The sequence below is a fragment of the Anarhichas minor genome, unplaced genomic scaffold (assembly GCF_050575085.1).
Source record: "Anarhichas minor isolate MPS153535 unplaced genomic scaffold, ASM5057508v1 ptg000012l, whole genome shotgun sequence".
Classification (NCBI taxonomy): domain Eukaryota; kingdom Metazoa; phylum Chordata; class Actinopteri; order Perciformes; family Anarhichadidae; genus Anarhichas; species Anarhichas minor.
The window spans coordinates 1,656,700-1,677,361 of NW_027466458.1; the positions used below are offsets into that span (position 1 = coordinate 1,656,700).

Genomic DNA, 20,662 nt, shown 5'->3' on the forward strand with positions numbered 1-20,662 from the left:
CAAAAAGCACTGCTGCATTGACATTCAGTGACTCATTACGTATTTTCACAATCTGTTGTTGAGAATAAAAGCCTTGTAGCGCCGACTGGGCTTTACATTTGAGGCCCAATAAACCTTAAAACAGCTCTAACTTCAGTCATTCAATCTGTTGATGTACTGCCTGTGTTTGACCACTAGGAGGAGGCCTCACACAAACACGGGTCAGTCTTGTCATTTCACTACTGCCTTGTGAAGCAGGACAACCTTTTTAATTAAACTGCTGAAACTTTCCCCCTGAACGTCCCAGGATTTAAATCTTTTCACAAAGGAAAAGTGTGACACTACAACGTAGAGTCACTTCGTTCAGATGTTGCTTTGGCCCGACCTGACCTTATCCCCAACTTGGCCAATGCCTCCAACATAACATTAAATACAACATCAACATATAACCTCGACTCACTTCTCAGAAAGGTAATGCAAATAAATAAATACAGACGCTCTTTATCCAGGTGACATAAACAACCTTGCTGTACCTCATATCCATGTTTATTCTGTACGCAGGTTTGGCTGCCACTGAGAGAAACATGTCGAATGTACATCGACCGCCGGAGGAGGGAACCTGGCACGTGGTGGGTTGTGGGAACGAGCGCGGTTTTAAACAGGACGTCGACAGTGAGGTCTGTGTTAGAGGTGGAAGTGTTTGCTCCTTAGAGCGAAGAAGGGGGGCGGGGGGGGGGGGGGGTCCTGGTTTCTAGGAACTCCTGGATCCCATCAGCAAGTCTGTCGTAGGGGGCTAAACAGACGAGAGGCAGCAGGCTCTTTTACTAAAACTGCTAAAAGTTGTAAGAAGAAAAAAAAGACCCCCGCCACTAGTTTAGGGTTGACCTCCACCACACATGAGTGTGTTCAGTTAGCACGTGTCACATAAGAGCTATATTCCGATGACCTTTTCTTTACTTTTCATTGTTCAAACAAGTCCATGGCCACAGTTCCCTTAACTAGCTTCCCAATGACCCTCACACTTCTGTATTCCAGCAATACATCCACAGACTTCTCATTATAGATTCAATAGAGGATCTGTTAAAGCCAGGAAGTTATTCTTCTTTATACGTTTTTTTTAAATCAAGTTTTATTATCCCCTGATGCACAGACTTTGAAATGCAAATCTAGAGATGTGTACGCTCAAAAAGGCCTGAATGACTGGGGGACCTTGAGTTGTGATTACGACACACAACACCTGACGTAAAGACACACTCTCTCTCCCACAAAAGAGTGTGTGACGTATCGAACGTGTTGACCCTAAGACACTGGATAAGAAAACATGTGTACGTACTGGGCACCCAGTCAGTTTTAGATAAAGCAGCGCACACTCTGTCCGTCTCACCAAGTCTTTGTTTTCCGTTTGGTTGAGAGACGCTCGTTGATATCGAGTGTGTGATAAGAAGTCAAGGGCCGTGAAGGCCTGCCTGCATGAAGACCAACATGCATTTAAACTGTATATGTAGTCCTCATTTAAATCTGTTTTTTATGTTTTCTGCTCTGCAAACACTCTGTTGAGCAGCTGCTTGTGAGCGTAGGTGATGAAGATTCTAGTATATGTGATGATGACTATGACATAACATATCTGATACTTAGAAGAATGGCTTTTGTATTGTTTTTTACGTACTTTTTCTGTGTCCTTTATTAAATCGTTAATTGTTTGTGGCTGTTTCATCAGGCTGTTTTGTTTTTTTGGGATCAACCACACCTGCTGTCATAGAGCTTGTTTGCATATTGATTTGCATTATGTATAAATCTGCACCTACATATTGATGAATTCATTTTCTTCATACTTATAAATTGACCCACATCCAGCAGTTCACATGTGCAGAAGAACAAGATTAAGATTAGTAAGATTTCTGTCAACTGAGCAAATCCTTGCATGTTTCGCATTCATGCAGTATTTTGCAAGTTACTCACAAAGAATAGGATTAAAAACAAAAACATATTAATGCTGAAATCGTGTGTCTCCAAAAATGTCAACTCTTCCGGGGAAAACCCCCTCACAAAACAGCGTCCTTGTTGTAAACATGGTGGTAAAAGTTGGTCAGATAATACGACAGACCTTTTTCACCAAGACAATTTGACACGTCACAGTCTGAAAAGCACAGTAAATAATGATATAACTAATGCTTCAGTCTCTGGTAGGGTTCTGGTATTGTGAATCCTGGTTCACTGTCTCACTCTCATGGTGTACAGGGACTCTTGAACAGAACAAAGCTACCATAAATAAATTAGTAACACCTTTACTTTTGCTACGATGACAAATCAAAACGTCTCCAGTGAAAAAGGCCTATTGTCTCTTATTAAGAGTCACAGATTGACTTTTTCTCTCTAATGTATTAATTCAATATGACTCACTTCCGTCCTCTTCGGAGGAGAGAGGCACTCTCAGCGTGCCTCACTCTGTGGGCGTGGTAACAGTGTGTGTAGTGACGCTGAGTGTAGCAGAATACATGTAATCCAGCCACTTTTTCCACATTCCAGGAATAACTCCCACAGCTCATTCCCTGCCTCGACCAGGAGCCAGACTGAGGTCCTCCCCCTCTTTCTCTCTCTCTCTCTCTCTCTCTACACACACACACACACACACACACACACACACACACACACACACACACACACACACACAGGATCTCCTCATGGAAATGACCCCCCTAAATTGTACCGGGACCTTGTCCTCCAAACCAAACCCGTTTCCACTTCAGAGACACTGATTACGAAATGATTAAGACCTTCCATCCATCCAAACTGTGAAGTCAAAGCGCACTCGTGTTTATATTGTGATCCAAACTGAGCTTTGTGTGTAAAACAGATTATTTTCACGAGGATGCATGAAGAAAAACGTGGGGAGAACTCAGGAGAACTCACTTTTCTGAGACTCTGGAACTAGATATATTTTTCGGGAGGGATACGATGTGATGTACTTCAATTTCACTTCCTTGGGAAATATGACTAACTGAAATTACAGAACATCCTATCATCTTTCCAAGACACATTTAGCATCATTACTAACGGTGATATTTTGTCTTGCAAATGTTCTGTTTGCTTTTGATGAGGAACACAATGCAGTGACTGTGGACGCATATGAACCTGGTGTTTTACATTTGAACACTAAAGGTCTAGTTAAGTACTTATGTACGATGATACGACAGCATATGTTTCACTTTTAAATGTGATCTTCATTAAGATATGCAGCTTTATGTGCTGCACTTGGTTTTACCTTTAAAAGGTTGATTCACAATGTCTTAAAACAATGCCCACATGAGGGTATGTACACTGAAACCATTTGTGATTGTTCGGAACCACTTCTCCTGTTCATATCGGCTGATAAAAGAGTTCATTATGTACTTTTAATGTACGTAAGTGATGTGGGGCAAAATGAAGTCCTTATTTGGACTAAAAAACTAACTTTGGAAGATACACACTTGACTTTGGTTAACTATTTAGCTTCAGATCAGCTTTGGAATATATTTTTTACACAAAATGAGGACTGGATTTTGTCCACATACACTTACTGTACTTACTGTGGGAAAACTAAACTAGTTGTGGGGAAGAGAGGCAGCTGCTGGGAGCCATTTGCCTCCATGTCACCTCTGTGGAAAACAAAGCTACAGTATATATCACCCTGTAGTACCACCCACAAACCTTCCCATGTGTGAGCACATGCTCACATGTGGTTTCATGTAAACACAGGGTGTCGTTCTTCTCGCTTTTCTAATGTTAAATTATCACAGTGATCCCGACTGTGACTGTGGTTTGATGAATCTTAGTTTCTGCTGTATCTTCTAGAGTGCTGTCTCATCACAACATGTTCAGTAAGATGGGAGCTGCCTTCTTAAATTCTGTCTGTCAATTTCTCCACTTCCTTTCATTCATTCTACACTTTACACACACACACACACACACACACACACACACATATATACACAGGAAGACACACTGGTTTGGGAGGAAGAGATAGGATGGAGAGGATGGAGAGGATGGAAGGACGACACACACACACACACGCACACGCGCACACCACACAGTGATACAGCATACTTTGGCTCCTCCCCCCGGTGGTGCTCATGTCCACCTTCAAACATCACACCACTCATTTAGCCCCGCCCTCCTGTCAGCCTCATAGATATTCGTTGGATGCGACTCGGACCCCACAACATTTTGCTGGCGCTCGTCTTTTTACGCACTCTGCAGTCTGCCCTCTCCGTCTGACCCAGAGCCTTTTGTTTTGCGCACAGATCCTGCTGTGAACTCTTCATCTCTGCGCGCATCGTTCCTCTACTTTAGCGGTCCAAAATAAGGACACACGAGGAGGACTGGACATGTTGGGGATGTGGAGGGGACTCGTCGGGCTGTCCTCATGTTGGTGCCTGCTGATGCTGGTTCATGTTTCGCCTCAAGCAGGTAAGAAATGTGATTTCCTGGAGTAACCTTTTCTAGAGGGACGCGCAGGTGTGGCGAAGTTGGCGAAGCTTATTTATTGCGGTTGCACCTTTAACTATCACGCATATTCCACAAATCAATATGTTATGCGTCACGAGAAATATTTTCATGGTGTCCTGTGGTGTTGGGAGTGTTTATATCGGCCGATTACGAATGTAAATGTTTCCATGAGCTTCTGCCGGTGAGTGCGGGGAACTACTTTGAGATGGGAAACATTTGGTTCATTTAGAATTTTATTTCAAATTGAATAACTGTGCTATTTACATTAAGGGTCATACATTAATAAGAAATACAGTGTGCTTTACTATTTCGGAGCTATATGAATGAATGTACACACCGCGCTGTAATTGGTTTGTTGTTCCGAACAGCCAATCAAACCCGTCCGTGCTGCCGGCCCGGTTCAGGTTTCAGGTGGGCGGAACAAACGCAGAAGCAGGCGGTTAGTCAGCGAGAAAGGGTGCAGCTTAAAAAGCACCATCCTCTTTGCAGCGAGCTGGAGGAACTAGGATGCTGGAAAATCTGCATTTTTCTTTTCGCTGTACAAGTCTGTGATAATATCTGAGCTTCATATTGTACATATTAAAGCCCCAGTCCACTTATAAGACACCACTAATCTACATACATGATGCACTTTCCACTCCGAAGCATAAAAGAAAGGACAAATGGGTTCATAGGCTAGTAAACTTTATCTTTATGGTAATTCAAAACAAATTGCATGGTTCTCCACTGGAAGGAGAAAGCGGGAGATAACAGGCCGGATAAAAACAAGCAGAATCAAGCCTGTTGAAGAAAGTAGGAGGAAAAAAGATGCTTGTTTTGGCTTCTCTGAGATAAGCATACTTTATTATGGGCTATAACATGTGACACACATTAAGAAGTGATGAGTTATAGGCCGCATATAAAGTATTAATACTTAATTGACATGCACTAAAACATGTTAAAATCATCCTTAATTTTAGTCCCACATCATCACCATTCAGTTTGGCCACAAATGGATTACTTCAATATGCCATTTATTTTCATGGAGATAACACAATTGGGGAAGGAGGTAACCTAAGGCCCCTTTAAGGCCAAAAAATATGCCGAAAATGAACCTGGCTTCAACCCCCATTCTGCCAGATAATCCCCCGATAATCTCAACTCTGCTCCATGAGCTTTTCAGATTAAAACTGTAAAAATGTATTTTCTTTTTTTAGTTCAATGCACTCGCACCCATTCATCGGATCTAGGATTGTGTGTTAGGATGTTAGAGGGAAATATTCACGCGTTTCCTTCTCTTTGGGTGTAATGTTGGAGCCCTGGTTTGTTTAATGTATTCTCTTTGTGTTTAACATTCTCCTGAAATGAGGCTTAGCCCTGCGCAGTAGCCACAGGGTGTTTTTTTTTTTCCATAGGGGAGACCAAACTTTTAGACTGCAGTGACTCACAGGGACAACACTTTCACCTATCAATCATCTAGAAAAGCCTCTGCAGCACGCTGTACAATTAGAGGTCTGCAGGGGTAAAAACCCTGACATCAAGCGAATGCTGAACAGGAAATGTGCAGCAGTTTTCATATACAGACGATGACCTCATTATCAAGTATGGCACTAACTGTACAGTCTTTTAACTAAGATGATCAGAAGGGTTGTTGGCGTATGGGAACCCAACTAAATTCAGCCACATTACTGCACAGCATTATTAATTTACTACCAGAAACCTCTGAATCTGTCTTAATAAAGTACAGCTAAAGGTTATTGCATAAGTGGCTTTCTCCTGGGGCACGTGCATCACGGTTATCTATTAACTGCTGGGTGTATGTTTGAGTCAATAAACACACACGCCTCTTTGTGAGGGTTTTTGGCGTGTGTGTTTGTGTGTGCGTGTATTACATGCATGTGCCTTAAAAAGACAGGAATGCATTGTTAGGGGACAAAGTCGCATTTAGTCACAAAAGGGGATTGTTGTTGCAGCGTTGTGATGACGAATACTTGCCTAACCTCTTCTGAGTATCTGCCATTCATTCCACCAGTTTGTGCTGTCAAACAAGTGTGTGTGTGTGTGTGTGTGTGTGTGTGTGTGTGTGTGTGTGTGTGTGTGTGTGTGTGTGTGTGTGTGTGTGTGTGTGTGTGTGTGTGTGTGTGTGGGTGTGGGGGGGTTGTGGTTGTACTCGAATGGCCTTACATGGTGGTGTTATGAATGGTGTGCTGGTTGTCAGGTTCACACTGTGGGTATAAATAGCATCTGAAAGATGCAGTTTCTCTGCAGAAGCAATTGATGCACTCTGCTTGACATACTGTTTACCTGAAGTATCAAAACTATGCTCAACAACACATTGAAAGTGGTCAAATTTGAAGTAGATCTTAAATAAATATTGATGATTTAAAAACTGTGAAGCGGAACTTTTCACCACAGAAAGGACTTCCCAGTAAAGAATGAAAGGAAACCTCCTCTTGCTGAACATTATTCTTGACCCATATGTGGAAGCTGTAGGGAAAATTAGCGGTGGAAAAATCAAAACGCGGGCCTGAGAGACGAGGTCGGGAGTTTGGAGGTCAGTTTGACCCACTTTTGCTTCCTCCTCTGCGACTGGAATGAATGAACGCTTCTCAAGAAAGGAAAGTGAGCGAGAGTTGCCCTTTTTTCCGTTGTGCATAGAGTCACCGCATATCTTCAGGAACAGCTGGAGCGTGCTTTGGAAAACTCTATTCCTGGAATCCACGCCTGCCCCCCCCGCCCCCGCCATGTGTGTGGGTGTGTTTTCGTGGTTTCCCTGAAGGCGTGAGTGTATGGGATACACGGGAAGAGCCTCTCAAGATCAGCCAAATTTCTTCCACTAATCAGTGAAACCCCAAATCGACTCAATGTTCCCAAACAATAGAGCAGATTCAGAGGAATCCTCACTTCTGTTTTTTATGTTTTCAAAGCAGGAGGGCTGTGACTTTTGGTAGTAAGCCCAGGATTGAGAAAGCATCCTCTCCCTGTTTTACAATTTCCTGAACCATTCTGTCGTAATCCATCAGACCTGTACTCTCCTTTTTTTTTTTAGCTGTCATCATATATTGACACACTCACGTTGACAGACTTCCTTGTGTTTAAAGACTCCACCTCTGTCTGTGGGTCATCGTGGTAATGCTGTTATGAAGAATGTACCAATCAGCAACTGGTGGTGTGATTGTTCGACTCCTCCCATGCTATTGTCTTAAAGCGAAAGCCTGTCATGTCCCCGGCCTCCAGGTCACAGGAGAGACTGGCGGTGCAGAGGTGATGAAAGTCACTTGAGCGTGAACTCCCTTCGTTGGTTTCACAAGTGCCTCGATGTCGACGCTCTCTTCGCTTTCACTGGCGGTTTTGTTGAGGTGTGATCGTCTCGGGGGCAAAGCCTCTGAGCCCCGAGTAAACCGGGGTCAAGCTTGGAGGTCGTCGTACCTCTTCAAACTTTCAAACCTCAAGCAGGGAAGCGAAGCCGTCGCCACTTACGTGACAAAAAGAGACACGTGACACGTGCGAGTCCTGTTCCTTAACCAGAAATGTGTCAAAGCAATGAGTAACAGAGGTGTGTGTGGCTGGGTTGAAGCTGCTTTTGATCAAAGGAGATTCCTACCAAAGCAGCAACATCAAATAAAGCACATTTTTGTACATCGAATGAATATTTTTCAGTCTGTTTCTTACTCTTATTTATGATCTTTTCTTCCATTTAATATTTTTTCAGTCTCATTTTTACATCTTTATTTATTTTGATAAGATATGGACTTTACTTCATTTCCTTTCACTTTATGACATTAAAGTTGAATTGATTTGTGACTGCATGAGTGTGTAATGGGGGGATAAAGAAAGACAGGACTACTAATGTTGTGTTCCCCCAAAGGAAGGGCCTGGTCTGTCCATAAACGTGACATTGAAGCCGTATTACTTCATATCTTGTTCTGACATGAGTCGGGGAACCGCACAGTGTTATCGTAATTTGGAAATCTCCTCTGAGTCAAGCAAAGAGGAAAAGGTGTGGCTCTCACAGTTATCTGAACGTCGGTGGCCTTCAACAGTAGTTTCTTTTTGTCCCGTGTGTAATTTTCAGTGACTTATTAACCTCACAATGATACCAGTTTGTTTTGTGTTGACACAAGCTCATTTTTCTACATGGTGCTCACGTGCAGCAAAGTGTAAATTCAGCAGTAAATGCTGATAATGTCAGTAGTTTGTCCTCATGAACTCTCTTCCTTTCACTCACAGATGCAGCCTATATATGCAGCTCCACTCAGTTGACGTGTGGAAATGGGAGGTGCATCACCAGCAGGTGGATTTGTGATGGAACCGACGACTGTGGTGATGGGACCGATGAACTTCCTGCAACCTGTGGTGAGTTATTGCATCACTGACAAAAATGAAGGAAGTAAAAAATAAATGTAAATGGTATTGCAACTAGGGATTATTTTCACTGCACTTTACCAATAATCTGCCATTGATTTTATTCATCAATTGTTTTGATTGTGATAGTATAAAAAAAGGAGTGAAAATGTCCATGATTTAATTGCATTTTATATTCATACTGATGGATTAATCAACTAATTGTTTCACAAATGAATGCAAAATATGAAAGAAGTAAAGCACAGAACTATTATCTTCTGCTCATAACATAAAATCAGTGACGCAGAAACGCACCAATGCAGCAACACTGCACAACAATCGTTTCCATAAGAAAATGATTGTTCAGTTTTATACTGTAGCTGCATCACAGGCCTGAACTCTTTAAAACATGAGATCATTTTCAACCGCACTTCCTGTTTCTGTCCTCAGCAACCAAAACATGTCTGCAGTCAGAGTTCAACTGCGGCGCACCCACCAACCAGTGTATACCGGGAGCCTGGCACTGTGACGGCAGAGCTGAATGCATCAACGGAGCTGACGAGAACAACTGCAGTAAGTTGCATGTATAATTATTCCACACTTTTTGCTACATTCGAAATTCAGAGCGTATCTGGGGCCTCCGCAAGGACCCCCAACGTGGCGACGACTGAGCCAGCGGCTCTCAGCTAACTGGACTAACAGCAGCAATAGCTAACAGTGTTATCCTGAAGGGTGAGGGGAAACTGATGGATGGGAGCGGCTCTTCCGCTACGATGCCCTCCGCAGTGCAGAGCGGCCGCCATCAGCTAGCCAGTGCGGCACGCTCACACGCACTAACATGCACTTAAATGCATGTGCGGCTGGCCCGGCCATGTAAACAAAGAATGGAGACGCTCTGACATCAACACGCGCAGAGGGAGAGTGACGTCATTGACTGCTTAGGTGGACATTACCCCACTTAATCTTTACATTAAAAAACTAGCTGTTTGCAGCTGTATCAATGCTTCGGATGTCGTATAAAGAATATTCAAACATCACAAACAATATCAACTTAATAGATAAAACCAATCAGAATTGTGAAAAGAAGTGACTTCCTGGTCTGGCCAACAAGAGTACAAGGGTCCTACAGAATTACATTTCTTTTTCCAAAATAAGATAAGGGAGGAGATAAGAAATTGAAATAAATATTTAATTTAAAAAATAGCATTTTTAAGAATGGAATCAGGTGGTGACTAAAATGCGTCCTGTGTCTGCAGATTGGAGTATAAGTTATTTCACTTATTGCAGCAACAAACAACAAAACAATTCTGATGTCCAGATGATATTTGGAAATGTGGTATTTGGAAACAAATATAAGGTTGTGACAACAATACATATATCCATGTTGTGTTGCTGTCGGTGTACATTTCACATCTGATCCATTTCTAGCCTAAACATCACATGAACTCCTCTCTTCTCCCTCTCCTGCCTCACCATAGCGGCCAAACAATGCAGCGCTGGCGAGTTTCGTTGCGCCAACGGCCAGTGCGTATCCACCACCTTCATTTGCGACGGCGACAATGACTGTTCAGACAACTCCGATGAGGCCTCCTGCCCCAAACCCAGCTGCAGCCCTCGGTCCTTCCAGTGCAACAACTCGGTGTGCGTGCTGGCCATGTGGCGCTGCGATGGAGACAAGGACTGTGCCGACGGGTCGGACGAGTGGCCGCAAAACTGTGTGGGACAGCAGCCGGACAAGAAGGCGGTGCGCTGCGGCGCCAACGACTTCCAGTGTGCAAACGGGGAGTGTATTGACGGCAGATGGAAGTGTGACGGAAGCTTTGACTGCCAGGATCAATCGGACGAGGTCAACTGCAGTGAGTTGGCTTTCTTGGAGTGTTACAGCTTTTTTTTAAATTTTCATCCATCTTCCCTTCTGCAAACCTATGTTCCTCTGATAAACTTTCTCCAAATCATATTTAGCTTTAACCCTAATAGGAAACTGAGCCTAACAGATGAAGCCTAGTCACATAATACTGTTGCCGTTCATAGCCACCTGCTCAGTATCATCAATATTGACACAAGATCCACAACAAATCATGTCTGCGAGGATTTTCTCCTCATTCTATGTCATGTAATTATTATTTCCCATGTCTCATTTCACTGTCTCTCTCGTTCTTGTTTTCCTCCATTTCTCTTCTTCTCTAGGTCGTCCCACTTGTCGCCCAGATGAATTCCAGTGTAATGACGGCGCTTGTATCCATGGCAGCCGCCAATGTGACAAAGTGCCCGACTGCAGCGACCTCAGTGATGAGATTGGCTGCCAAATAGGTGATTGTTTCAACCTGTATACAGCCGCTAATATTTTAGGAGCCGTAGAAAAGTGGTAATGTCTTTGCAGAGCAGTCTCATGCCATTAGATTACAGTCGTATTCACACTCCCGTTCTTTTCCACAGAAAATGTATGTGAAGGCCCCACGAAGTTCAAGTGTCGCAGTGGGGAGTGTATCAGCATGGACAAGGTGTGCGACATACGGAACGACTGCAGGGACTGGTCCGATGAACCTATCAGACAGTGTGGTAAGTGACGTCTTATTTTACCAGCCAAAAATCATCAGACCAGGAAGTGCATAACATTTTGGGAATAGCTCCAGAGCTCCGGCTCCGTTGGCTGCTCGTAGAAATAAAAAAAAAAGTGAAACCACATCACAGCCTGGAAAATATGATCGGACCAGCTAGCCCAGCAGACTCTGCTGAGTGGCCTAGATAGTTTGTGGTTTGAATGAGTGAGTTCACCGTGTATTTGAGCTACCATTAGGAAACTGGTTGTCAGGAATACTGAGTAAGCTCTGTTGTATCTGCGTCTCCACAGACAAAAACGAGTGTTTGACTGGAAACGGTGGATGCTCCCATGCGTGCAGTGACCTGAAGGTCGGCTACAACTGCTCCTGCCCTGCTGGATACAGCCTGAAGACGGACAAGAAAACCTGTGCAGGTGAGAGGACGGGGGTCTGACATTTCAAATGTTATCTATTTTAGAGGTAGGCTGTGACCAGCTTTAGATGCACGACATATATCTGTATTAAACTTGACTTCATTTGCACAAACTGCTATCTTTCAATTTGCATCTTGACCTTCTCTTCCTCCACCTGCAGACATTGATGAATGTGCTGAGGCGGACACTTGCACTCAGATCTGCATCAACCTGCCCGGCAGCTACAAGTGTGATTGTGAAGAGGGCTACAAGATCGACCCCAGGACCAAGACATGCAGGGCCGAATCAGGTAATGACAGAAAACCTCTCCTCACCCAGAACTTCCTCTCAGGAGTAGCTGTCGTCTTCATGGCCTATCGATTTTTAGAGCTAAATTCAAATCTTTTTCTTCCCTCCTCTTCCCGTGTCCCTCAGGCACCGTACCCACACTGTACTTCACCAATAGACACGACGTGAGGAAGATGTCGGCGGACCGCAGCGAGTACGTCCTTCTGATCCACGAGCTGAAGAACGCGGTTGCTCTAGACATGGACATGGCAAACAAGATGATCTTCTGGTCCGACCTGACTCTGAAGAAAATCTACAGGTAAAAGAATTTACTGTAGATTTTAACTTTATCTGTTTCTGTTTCTGTATCAAGGTGTGCTGCAGCAGCAAAGCAAAGCCTGTATCTATAACCCTGTATTGCATTTTATCTCGCTCTAAAGTAAAACTCCCCACCCTTGTATGCCTCCCGACAGCTCCAAATTAGACGTGGCCGGTAACTCCTCTCACCACTCTGTGGTGATTGGCAGCGGCATTGAGGCCCCAGAAGGCATCGCGGTGGATTGGATCCATGGCAACATCTACTGGACCGACAGCGTTTTGAAGACTATCTCTGTGGCAACGACAGACGGCAGCAAGAGGAAGACCCTGATCACAACAAACCTGCAGAAGCCAAGAGCCATCACAGTCGACCCTGTGAATAAGTAAGTGAAGGATTTCAGATTTGTGAAATTGCTGAAATTCTTTTTATTTGTTGTTTAAGTTTGGGTTCAACTGGAGCTTTTAGTTCTGATGTCTTATTTCTAACTATTGATTGTCCTCTATAGCTTTATGTACTGGACAGACTGGGGTGAGGAGGCCAAGATAGAGAAGAGCGGGTTGAATGGAGCGGATCGCGTTGCCTTGGTGACAGATAACATCATGTGGCCCAATGGCATCACCCTCGGTAAGCAGAATGTCACGGAAGCACTAAATGGAAACTTCAGACCGTATAACGAGCACACAGTGATATTGACTGGTCGAATCTCTTGAACATGTTGTGTGTTTCCTGCTCCCTCTGGACAGACATGGTCAACCAGCGTCTGTACTGGCTGGACTCCAAGATGCACACTCTGTCCAGCATTGATGTGAACGGAGGGACACGACACAATCTCATTTCCGGCAAGGAAAAGCTGCCGCACCCCGTCTCTTTGACTGTCTTTGAGGTAAGTGATGAAGTCAATGCGCTCATTAGAAAGTAATCCGGTTCATGCATGGTGAACTTTATCCAGCTGAAATGGTTGAGAAGTATAAAGCTGACTGTGTACTTTATTCCCTTTTTTAAATTTAGATCAGTGGTGCTAATTCATTGATCTGTTTGTGTTTAAGGAAACTTAAAGCAAATGATGAATTTTTTTAATTAAACAAAATATTGTTGTCAAACTGTAATACTCAAGGTGCATTTCTCTTTTGAACAGGACAAAGTGTTTTGGACAGACATGAGCAACAGTGCTGTTTTCAGTGCTAGCCGCCTGACCGGGAAGGACATCACTCAGCTGGCGACGGACCTGAACCAGCCAGAGGACATCGTGCTGTACCACAACCTCAAGCAGCAAAACGGTACAGACATCACTCGACCGGACAGCGATCGTAACAAACAAACTGTCGAGGCCAGATAATGATTTCCAATGCTTCTATGATCCACCCGTCTCTCTTGTAGGTACAAACTTGTGCAGTGAGAATGGAGGATGCGAGTTCCTGTGCCTCCCTGCCCCGCAGATCAACCAGCACTCTCCTAAATACACCTGCGCCTGTCCTGACCACGTGACCATGGGACCCGACATGAGGACATGTGTGACAGGTAGGCGCGCCCTTGCACATGGCACTACAAATATACTGAAATGTAACATTAAATCATGACGGAAACCCTTTTATTTATTTATTTACTTACTTACTCCCAGCAGCCTCAGTTGCCCCTCCTCCCGAAAACAAAACTGGTGCAGCGCTCCCGCCCAAAGCTCCCACCGAGCCTGCTGCAACACCCAGGCCGGCTGTCACCACCATTTCTACAACTACAACTTCCACCAAAGAAGCCACAACTACCTCGTCTGGCCCGCAAAGCACACAGCAGCCTGCCGCTACTGCTCAAGGTACAGGAAGGGGTTCTGGATTGTGTCTGATGAAGTGATTGCAAAATATCTGTCTAGAAAATTCCCATCAGAGTACGTCATTGCCCTTATTCTATGGCCACATGGCAATGGAGAAAAAGGCAAGCTGAGTTTAAAGTGTTAGCCGAAGGATAAATGTTATTTGTTAGCATTGTGAACATGTTAGCATGCTGACTCTAGCATTTAGCTCAAAGCATCGCGGTCACTGAGTAAAGCCTCAACGAGTCCTATTTAAAGATTTTGTGTTTTTAGCTAGATAACCCATAATTACTCGTTTCACCATTGAGTTAACCGGTACCATGTAGCATAAGTATTGTTGTTATGGTTACCTGCAGTTTGATATACCTTGCACAATTATTTCAAACTGCAGTTAAACTGTTGATTTGAACTATGTATTTGGTCTCCTGACAGACACTTCCCAGCATGCATCAGAAGCGTTACCTTTCTGGGGCCAGTGAAGTGATCAGTAAACGTAAAAGTTTCACTGCGCTTCCCATAATGCATTATGACGTTTCACGAATGTTTCAACATTAGGGGAAATACACCTATTCGCTTTCTTGCTGAGATTCACATGAGAAGATCGATGCCACTCTCATGTCTGCACAGTAAATATTAGGTCATAACCAGTTAGCTTAGCTTAGCATAAAGACTGGAAACAGGGTAAAGTCTGTGACCAAAGTTAACAAAGTCAGCCTCTGAAGCTCTACAACTTTATTGAATAAGGAAAACGGTTATATTGTATTTTCTGCTTTTTCAGGTAACCGATTGGCAGCCTTGTCCGAAGAAGCCACTTCATCCCACCCGATTGCTCTCTACGTCGTGTTGCCAATATGTAAGTTCCATATTTCAGCTCCTTGTGGCTGTCTGTTGAATACTCACCCACACATGCAACCCTAAAAGAGCTGAAATCTGCACTCATTTTCACTACTTCGACCAGCCTTAGTGACCTTCAAATCTTGTTTTGCTCTGCAGTGGTCATGTCCCTGCTGGTCTTTGGAGGAATGATGCTATGGAGACACTGGCGTCTGAGGAACACCAACACCATCCACTTTGATAATCCAGTGTACCAGAAAACCACGGAGGATGAGATGCAAATCTGCAGGAACAGCTCTGAGGGCTACGTTTATCCTCAGGTATCTTCACTTTGATACCAAGTCACTTTATTGTTCATTAAATATAGTCTCTAAAAATAGAATAACTATGTTGTTTGACAGTTTTAATTCTTCAGTCTTACTTTCTTTTCTTGTTGCAGAGGCAAATGCTGAGCATGGACGACCTGGATGTTGCATGACGACCCAGAGATGAAGAAGACACTAGCTGTATTTAAAGTGATTTTGTTTTTCTGATGCAAACATCAAGCAACAGAGGCCATTTTTTTTTCTTTACTGCTTCTGCTTAACCCCCCCCCCCCCCCCCCCACATGAGCTCATTTTGATGGCTTATGTTTCTGACCTCAGCACTGTGCCGTCCAATTCTGAAGAAAATACTGAAAGAAAATACTGAAAGAAAATATTGAAAGAAAATACTGAAAGAAAAGTAGAAAGAAAAAAAAGAAAAAAAAGTTCTTTAAAACTTTACTATGACTAAATGGAGCAGAACAGCAGGAAGCTATTTCGTCAGACCACGAAATAACTTCAAAATGAAGGATTACTGCTTGCTTTCAGAAGATGATGTTCTTAGTCCCGGAGCCGTGACTCTTTTGAAGCTATCTGAAAATGGTCTTACTTTGCCACCAACACGGCCACCTCCAGTATATTGATCAAACGCACCTCACACGCGTTCTACAAGTTTAACTTGAACAGCCTGACTCACTCTGTCTCTACATTCATGTGCCTTCCATCCACACTCTGGTAGTTCAGCAAAGCTAATGGAACGTGCATAAATGCCTTACTGACCTCGCTACCTCCCAAACCAATTTTCTGAGGCAGTTAATGCGATAGTGCTTTAGCCACACGCCGTGGCGGCCTTCTCTTCTGCTGGGTAAAGGGTCGCACATTGAGCTGTCTTTAATATCGGAGGCTTTTGTCTTTGTCATCCATCAATGTAAACTCCATTTAAATAAGTACGATCATGCTGTTTTTTTGTTTTGTTTTCCTTTTGTGACCCATCTTCAAGAGTGTGGAGACTCACAGTGTGTTTACATTGTAAGTGGAAGAGCTGCTGAGTTTTCTGAAGTCAATGAAGATAGTCAAGTAAAAACCTTATCATAGCACTGTAAATAGTTCCTGTAAATATTGTGTAAAACTATCTTCAGTTCACTCTGGTGTTGCCTTTTCACATTTGTAAATTGTAATCAAGAGATGTTGTAAATATGTCAGATTCTTTTATTTATTTATGGAAAAACTTGAGAGAAGGTTTTTGAATGTAGTCATCTGACTGTAAATACAGTAATACTATATGTTAAGGACACACCACCGTGTGTTGTTTTGGTTCCAGTTACGCCAGTATAACCATTACACTGTACAGCTGGTACCTAACTTATGTTCAATCAAAACTCTGGTCAGCTGCTCAGTTATGTATGTGTGTGTGTGTGTGTGTGTGTGTGTGTGTGTGACATCCTGTACGAGTCACTACTGCAGCGTACTGCTGCAACTTACTCAGAAATGCTTAAGAAACTGTCTTTGTCCCTTTACGCGTTTGTTTGTTTTTCAGTGATAAATAACATAATTTATTCAGCTTTTCTGTTACTATGAATCTTTGTTTTCACTGTGAGTTTAAAGCACATACTGTAAGTAGTGTGCAAAAGCAGCAAAATGTATGTACGGACAACAGCCGTTTTGTTAATGCACATTGCTTAGTTCGTTTTTTTGGTAGTGTTGGTCTTTTTCTAAATAAAAATAAAAAACTCTTTAAAAATCTGTCTTTCTCTTTACTGAGGGTTGGTTTTACTACAGAGCTTTATTATGACTGAACTGTACTGGGACATATGAGAAAAAGCGTTCTCATCCGATCCAGGCCTGATGATTAGATTATATGAGGACACAAGATATAAACTGATCTCAGTACCGAATGTCTTGCAGAGCTCTCCGCTGACAAAGCTGATCATGCCTGGTACAGTTGATGTCCATGAAACCTGTGTGTTGTCCTTGAAAACGCTGCCATTGCGCTCCATCTACAACACAATACAAACGCAGAGTGGATGAGTGCTTAAACGTATCGCCATTAGACTCTCTGCCTTTGTCTAAAGGGCAGATTTGTTATCACATGACGGGGGATTTGATGCTCTCGTGACTGGGACGACATAAACAAATGTGTTTCCTCTCATTTGAATCATCTGCTGGTTTCACCCGATGGTTTTAGCAGCACCCACGGCGTCTTTGCTTTTAAATCTCTTACAATGATTAAACTCTCACTATCCTACTTTCATCACTAGACGTAGAACGACTACTGTATTTCTGCAGATTACTACGACATTATCTGGTGGTTTACATTCTGCTCATTTTAAATGACTAAAACTGATCTGGCTTTGGGTTTGGAAAAGATGTCATGACCAGTTTTCTTTAGATCGCTGTTTTCATAACCCCTTACTGGGATTTCCACCTTCAGTCGCGTTTTTTTTAACCATGATTTCCCCATTGAATAAAGAGAAATTAACCACTTATGTAGAATTCAACACAAGTCGTGTAAGAAAGATACTGTAGGTACACGGGTAATGTTTGAATAGTCCGGGATGGCATGACGCACCGATAAAAGCAAACAAACAGCAAACATCCTCTCAGTAATCTAATATACATCCTCCATAATTCATGTTTAATAATGGTTCCTCTCTCTAGAATGACAGCAGTGCTCAGCCCGCTACAGTGCATCAGAGAGCGGTGAGGGTGGTCACTGAGGAAGCAGTGGTGTGGCATCAGTAAGTAGCAGCTGGTAAGATACAGCCGTCCTAACAGAAAGGGTCATTGCAAAAAGCTGAGTGATAAAGATAGAAACCGTGTATGTTGAGGTTTGGGTGACCCAGAGACTGTGGAGGAACAAGATTGTGATGCCAGAGGTCACGGTGTGCCAAACGTTTCTCCTCAACACACACATTTTTTATAATTTTTTGTAAAAGTTCTGATCTGATGACTGAATGTAAAGGACTTGTTCAAATATGTTCAAAATCAATTATACTACTCAAACAATGGAGATGAATAGAGTTTCTTCCTAATGTTTTAGCAATGCGACCATAGACCAGAGTTTACAGAATAAAAGCATCCTTTCTTTAAAGTTACAAGAAAGTGACTGCAGAGGAAGGGAGAAAGTCTTTTACACTGACAACAACAGTTTGAATATCTTTGATTTCAAAATCTCTCGTGACGCTCTCCTGGTTTTGCATAACAATGGTTTAGAGGTAGAAAAGAAATGAATGAAAAAGATTTTAGGACCTCGCGTTGTGTGTGTGTGTGACATAGAGAGGGCTGGGTTTGATGTCAGTGACATCTTGTTTCACGAGGAGGCTTTGGTATGTCGTCTTTCAGGACCTGGGATCCACATTCCAGCGTAAAGGACGCCACGCCCTCTGGCATCACATCTGTTGAAGGTCAAATGGTGTCTGTAGTTCTGCACATTCGCTTTACTTTTGACTGTGTTTTGACATTCTTATTAAAATGCTAATTTCAACAGTTAATTAGGCCAATTGCATCTGATGCTTATGTTTCTATAGCAACAAGCAGCATCATTGTTGACAGTTTTCTATTCAGAACAAATTAGCCTGAGGCCTGTGAGGCAATAAGCAGATACACCTGAGGCTCAGGAGACAAATGACACCTGTCCCCGACTCACCACACTATTTGCATATGCTGTCACCCTATTGGCCAGCTGGCAAGCCGAAGGGTGGAGCTGCATCTCACACCACCAACACGTAGGCGAAGGGGAGTGTCCTCACAAAATTGACAGCGGAAGGTGGAGGTGGAGGGGGGGGGGGGGGGGGATGGATATTCCCCTGTCAGGTTGCTAAACAGGGCTCCAACCGTCCTGGATGATAAGGTAACAACAACAGCAGCCTGTCTGGCTCCTGCCTGACAACCCGAGGGCCGAACCAGCTGAACCACATGCATCTCCGGCGGGAGGATGCAACTGATACTTGTACTGTAGAATATCATGCTGAGGATGATCTGCTGTATCCCTGAAAGTCATGAGCAGCTCTGCTGGGTATCCAGCATCAATTCCAAAACTAGCACTCGAAAGCCGTCGTCGTGGGTTCATATCACAGGAAATCTCACTAATATCTCTTTCAATCGAAGCCGCCATGCTGAGCTCAACTGCTCTGAGCCCGACAGCATCGCCCCACTTTAAACAGAAGAGCACTTAAGTGGTTCTCAGGAGACTAACCAGAGGTTACAGAGTACAGTACTGTCTTTCCCATGGCACCAATCTGTGATGGATTTAAGGTCGTCTTTGCGTTCAGATGTTTTAAGAAACCCAGTTCACCTCATCTGAGCCCATGAGGTCACCCTTATGAGCCGGGGCATGAATAGAGGTTCTCCCCCTCTAAAAGAATATACCTCTCGGCCTCCATTTTTTTATTCACTGTAATAATCCTCTTGGAATTACTGTGGAGCATCAAATGTTTGCCTGTGGAATTGCAACTAACAATAATTTTCATTGTTCGTTAAATCTGCAGATATCAAGAAAGTATCAAGAAATTTGAAAACCTGGAAGCAAAGTGTGTTTGTCATTTTTGCTTAAAAGTTATTGAACCAATCAAGCAATCGAAAAAAAGTTGCCAATCTTTATGAGGCAATCAACTTTTTATCATTCCATCTCCTCTGCCTTTCACCCACCTGTGCTCGGTGCAGTAGTACATTTTAAGACCGAAACCGTACCGATTGCCGGCTAATGCTCATGCCATGAGCTAACTTGAATTCCAAAGGGATGAGTGTTTAGAATAATATTGAAGTCATGTGTTTACAGGAAGGAAACAGTATAAGGGAAACCTCCTGTTGAAAGTGCGTCAAAGACAGTGTAATTCAGTTGGAGATGCAGCAAGAAAGAAAAGAAAAGTCACATTTGTTGTTGGTTTATTTTCATTTTGGCTGACTTTGAAGTGTTTGCATATGTCTGTGTTGGACCTCAGCCACCATAGAGGGATCCCCTATAATCCAGATCACATGAGCCAGTGAGGGAGAGTTAAACACACGACCGTTTTGGGAATAACGGTGATGTTTACATTAAGAAAGCTCTTCTCTTAACTGCAGATTGATTTGGGCCGATGTGAGATCGACATTCAAAACCCTAAATATTTGTAGATACTAACCTCAACTGGAAAAAAAGTTATACAATGCTGACAAATTGGGAAGTGGGTGAAATGTCTTGTCTTTTTATAAACTGTGTCAAACAGAGCGACTGGTCTCCCGCAGCACAGAGTCAGTTTTGAATGTTGCTTTAGAAAGGTCTTTATGATAGCCTTACTGCAGCTCATTTCCTGTGTGAACGCAACATGTTAAAGGTGTAGCTATCTCATTTACAGCTCAGAGTGCAGATAAGGAGAACCAAACCTATATGGACAAAA

The 20,662-nt window shown here is 43.2% G+C and overlaps 1 protein-coding gene across 2 annotated transcripts; it reads left to right on the top strand.

The window, feature by feature from the left end:
* Nucleotides 1–4,161: 4,161 nt before the first annotated feature.
* ldlrb (low density lipoprotein receptor b) lies at nucleotides 4,162–17,028 on the top strand. 2 transcript variants are annotated; one of them, XM_076090146.1, is made up of 18 exons: nucleotides 4,162–4,425; nucleotides 8,674–8,799; nucleotides 9,238–9,360; nucleotides 10,266–10,643; nucleotides 10,975–11,097; nucleotides 11,224–11,346; nucleotides 11,639–11,761; nucleotides 11,922–12,050; nucleotides 12,176–12,347; nucleotides 12,502–12,729; nucleotides 12,853–12,971; nucleotides 13,091–13,230; nucleotides 13,483–13,624; nucleotides 13,725–13,865; nucleotides 13,969–14,154; nucleotides 14,930–15,004; nucleotides 15,145–15,305; nucleotides 15,425–17,028. In XM_076090146.1, exons 1-18 carry the CDS (start codon nucleotides 4,344–4,346, stop codon nucleotides 15,461–15,463), a joined length of 2,610 nt encoding a protein of 869 aa, XP_075946261.1. In that variant the 5' UTR covers nucleotides 4,162–4,343; the 3' UTR covers nucleotides 15,464–17,028. The 2 variants fall into 2 exon arrangements, with proteins under 2 accessions (XP_075946261.1, XP_075946260.1); XM_076090145.1 differs by having other exon boundaries at nucleotides 4,163–4,425; nucleotides 13,966–14,154.
* The last annotated feature ends 3,634 nt before the right edge of the window (nucleotides 17,029–20,662 follow it).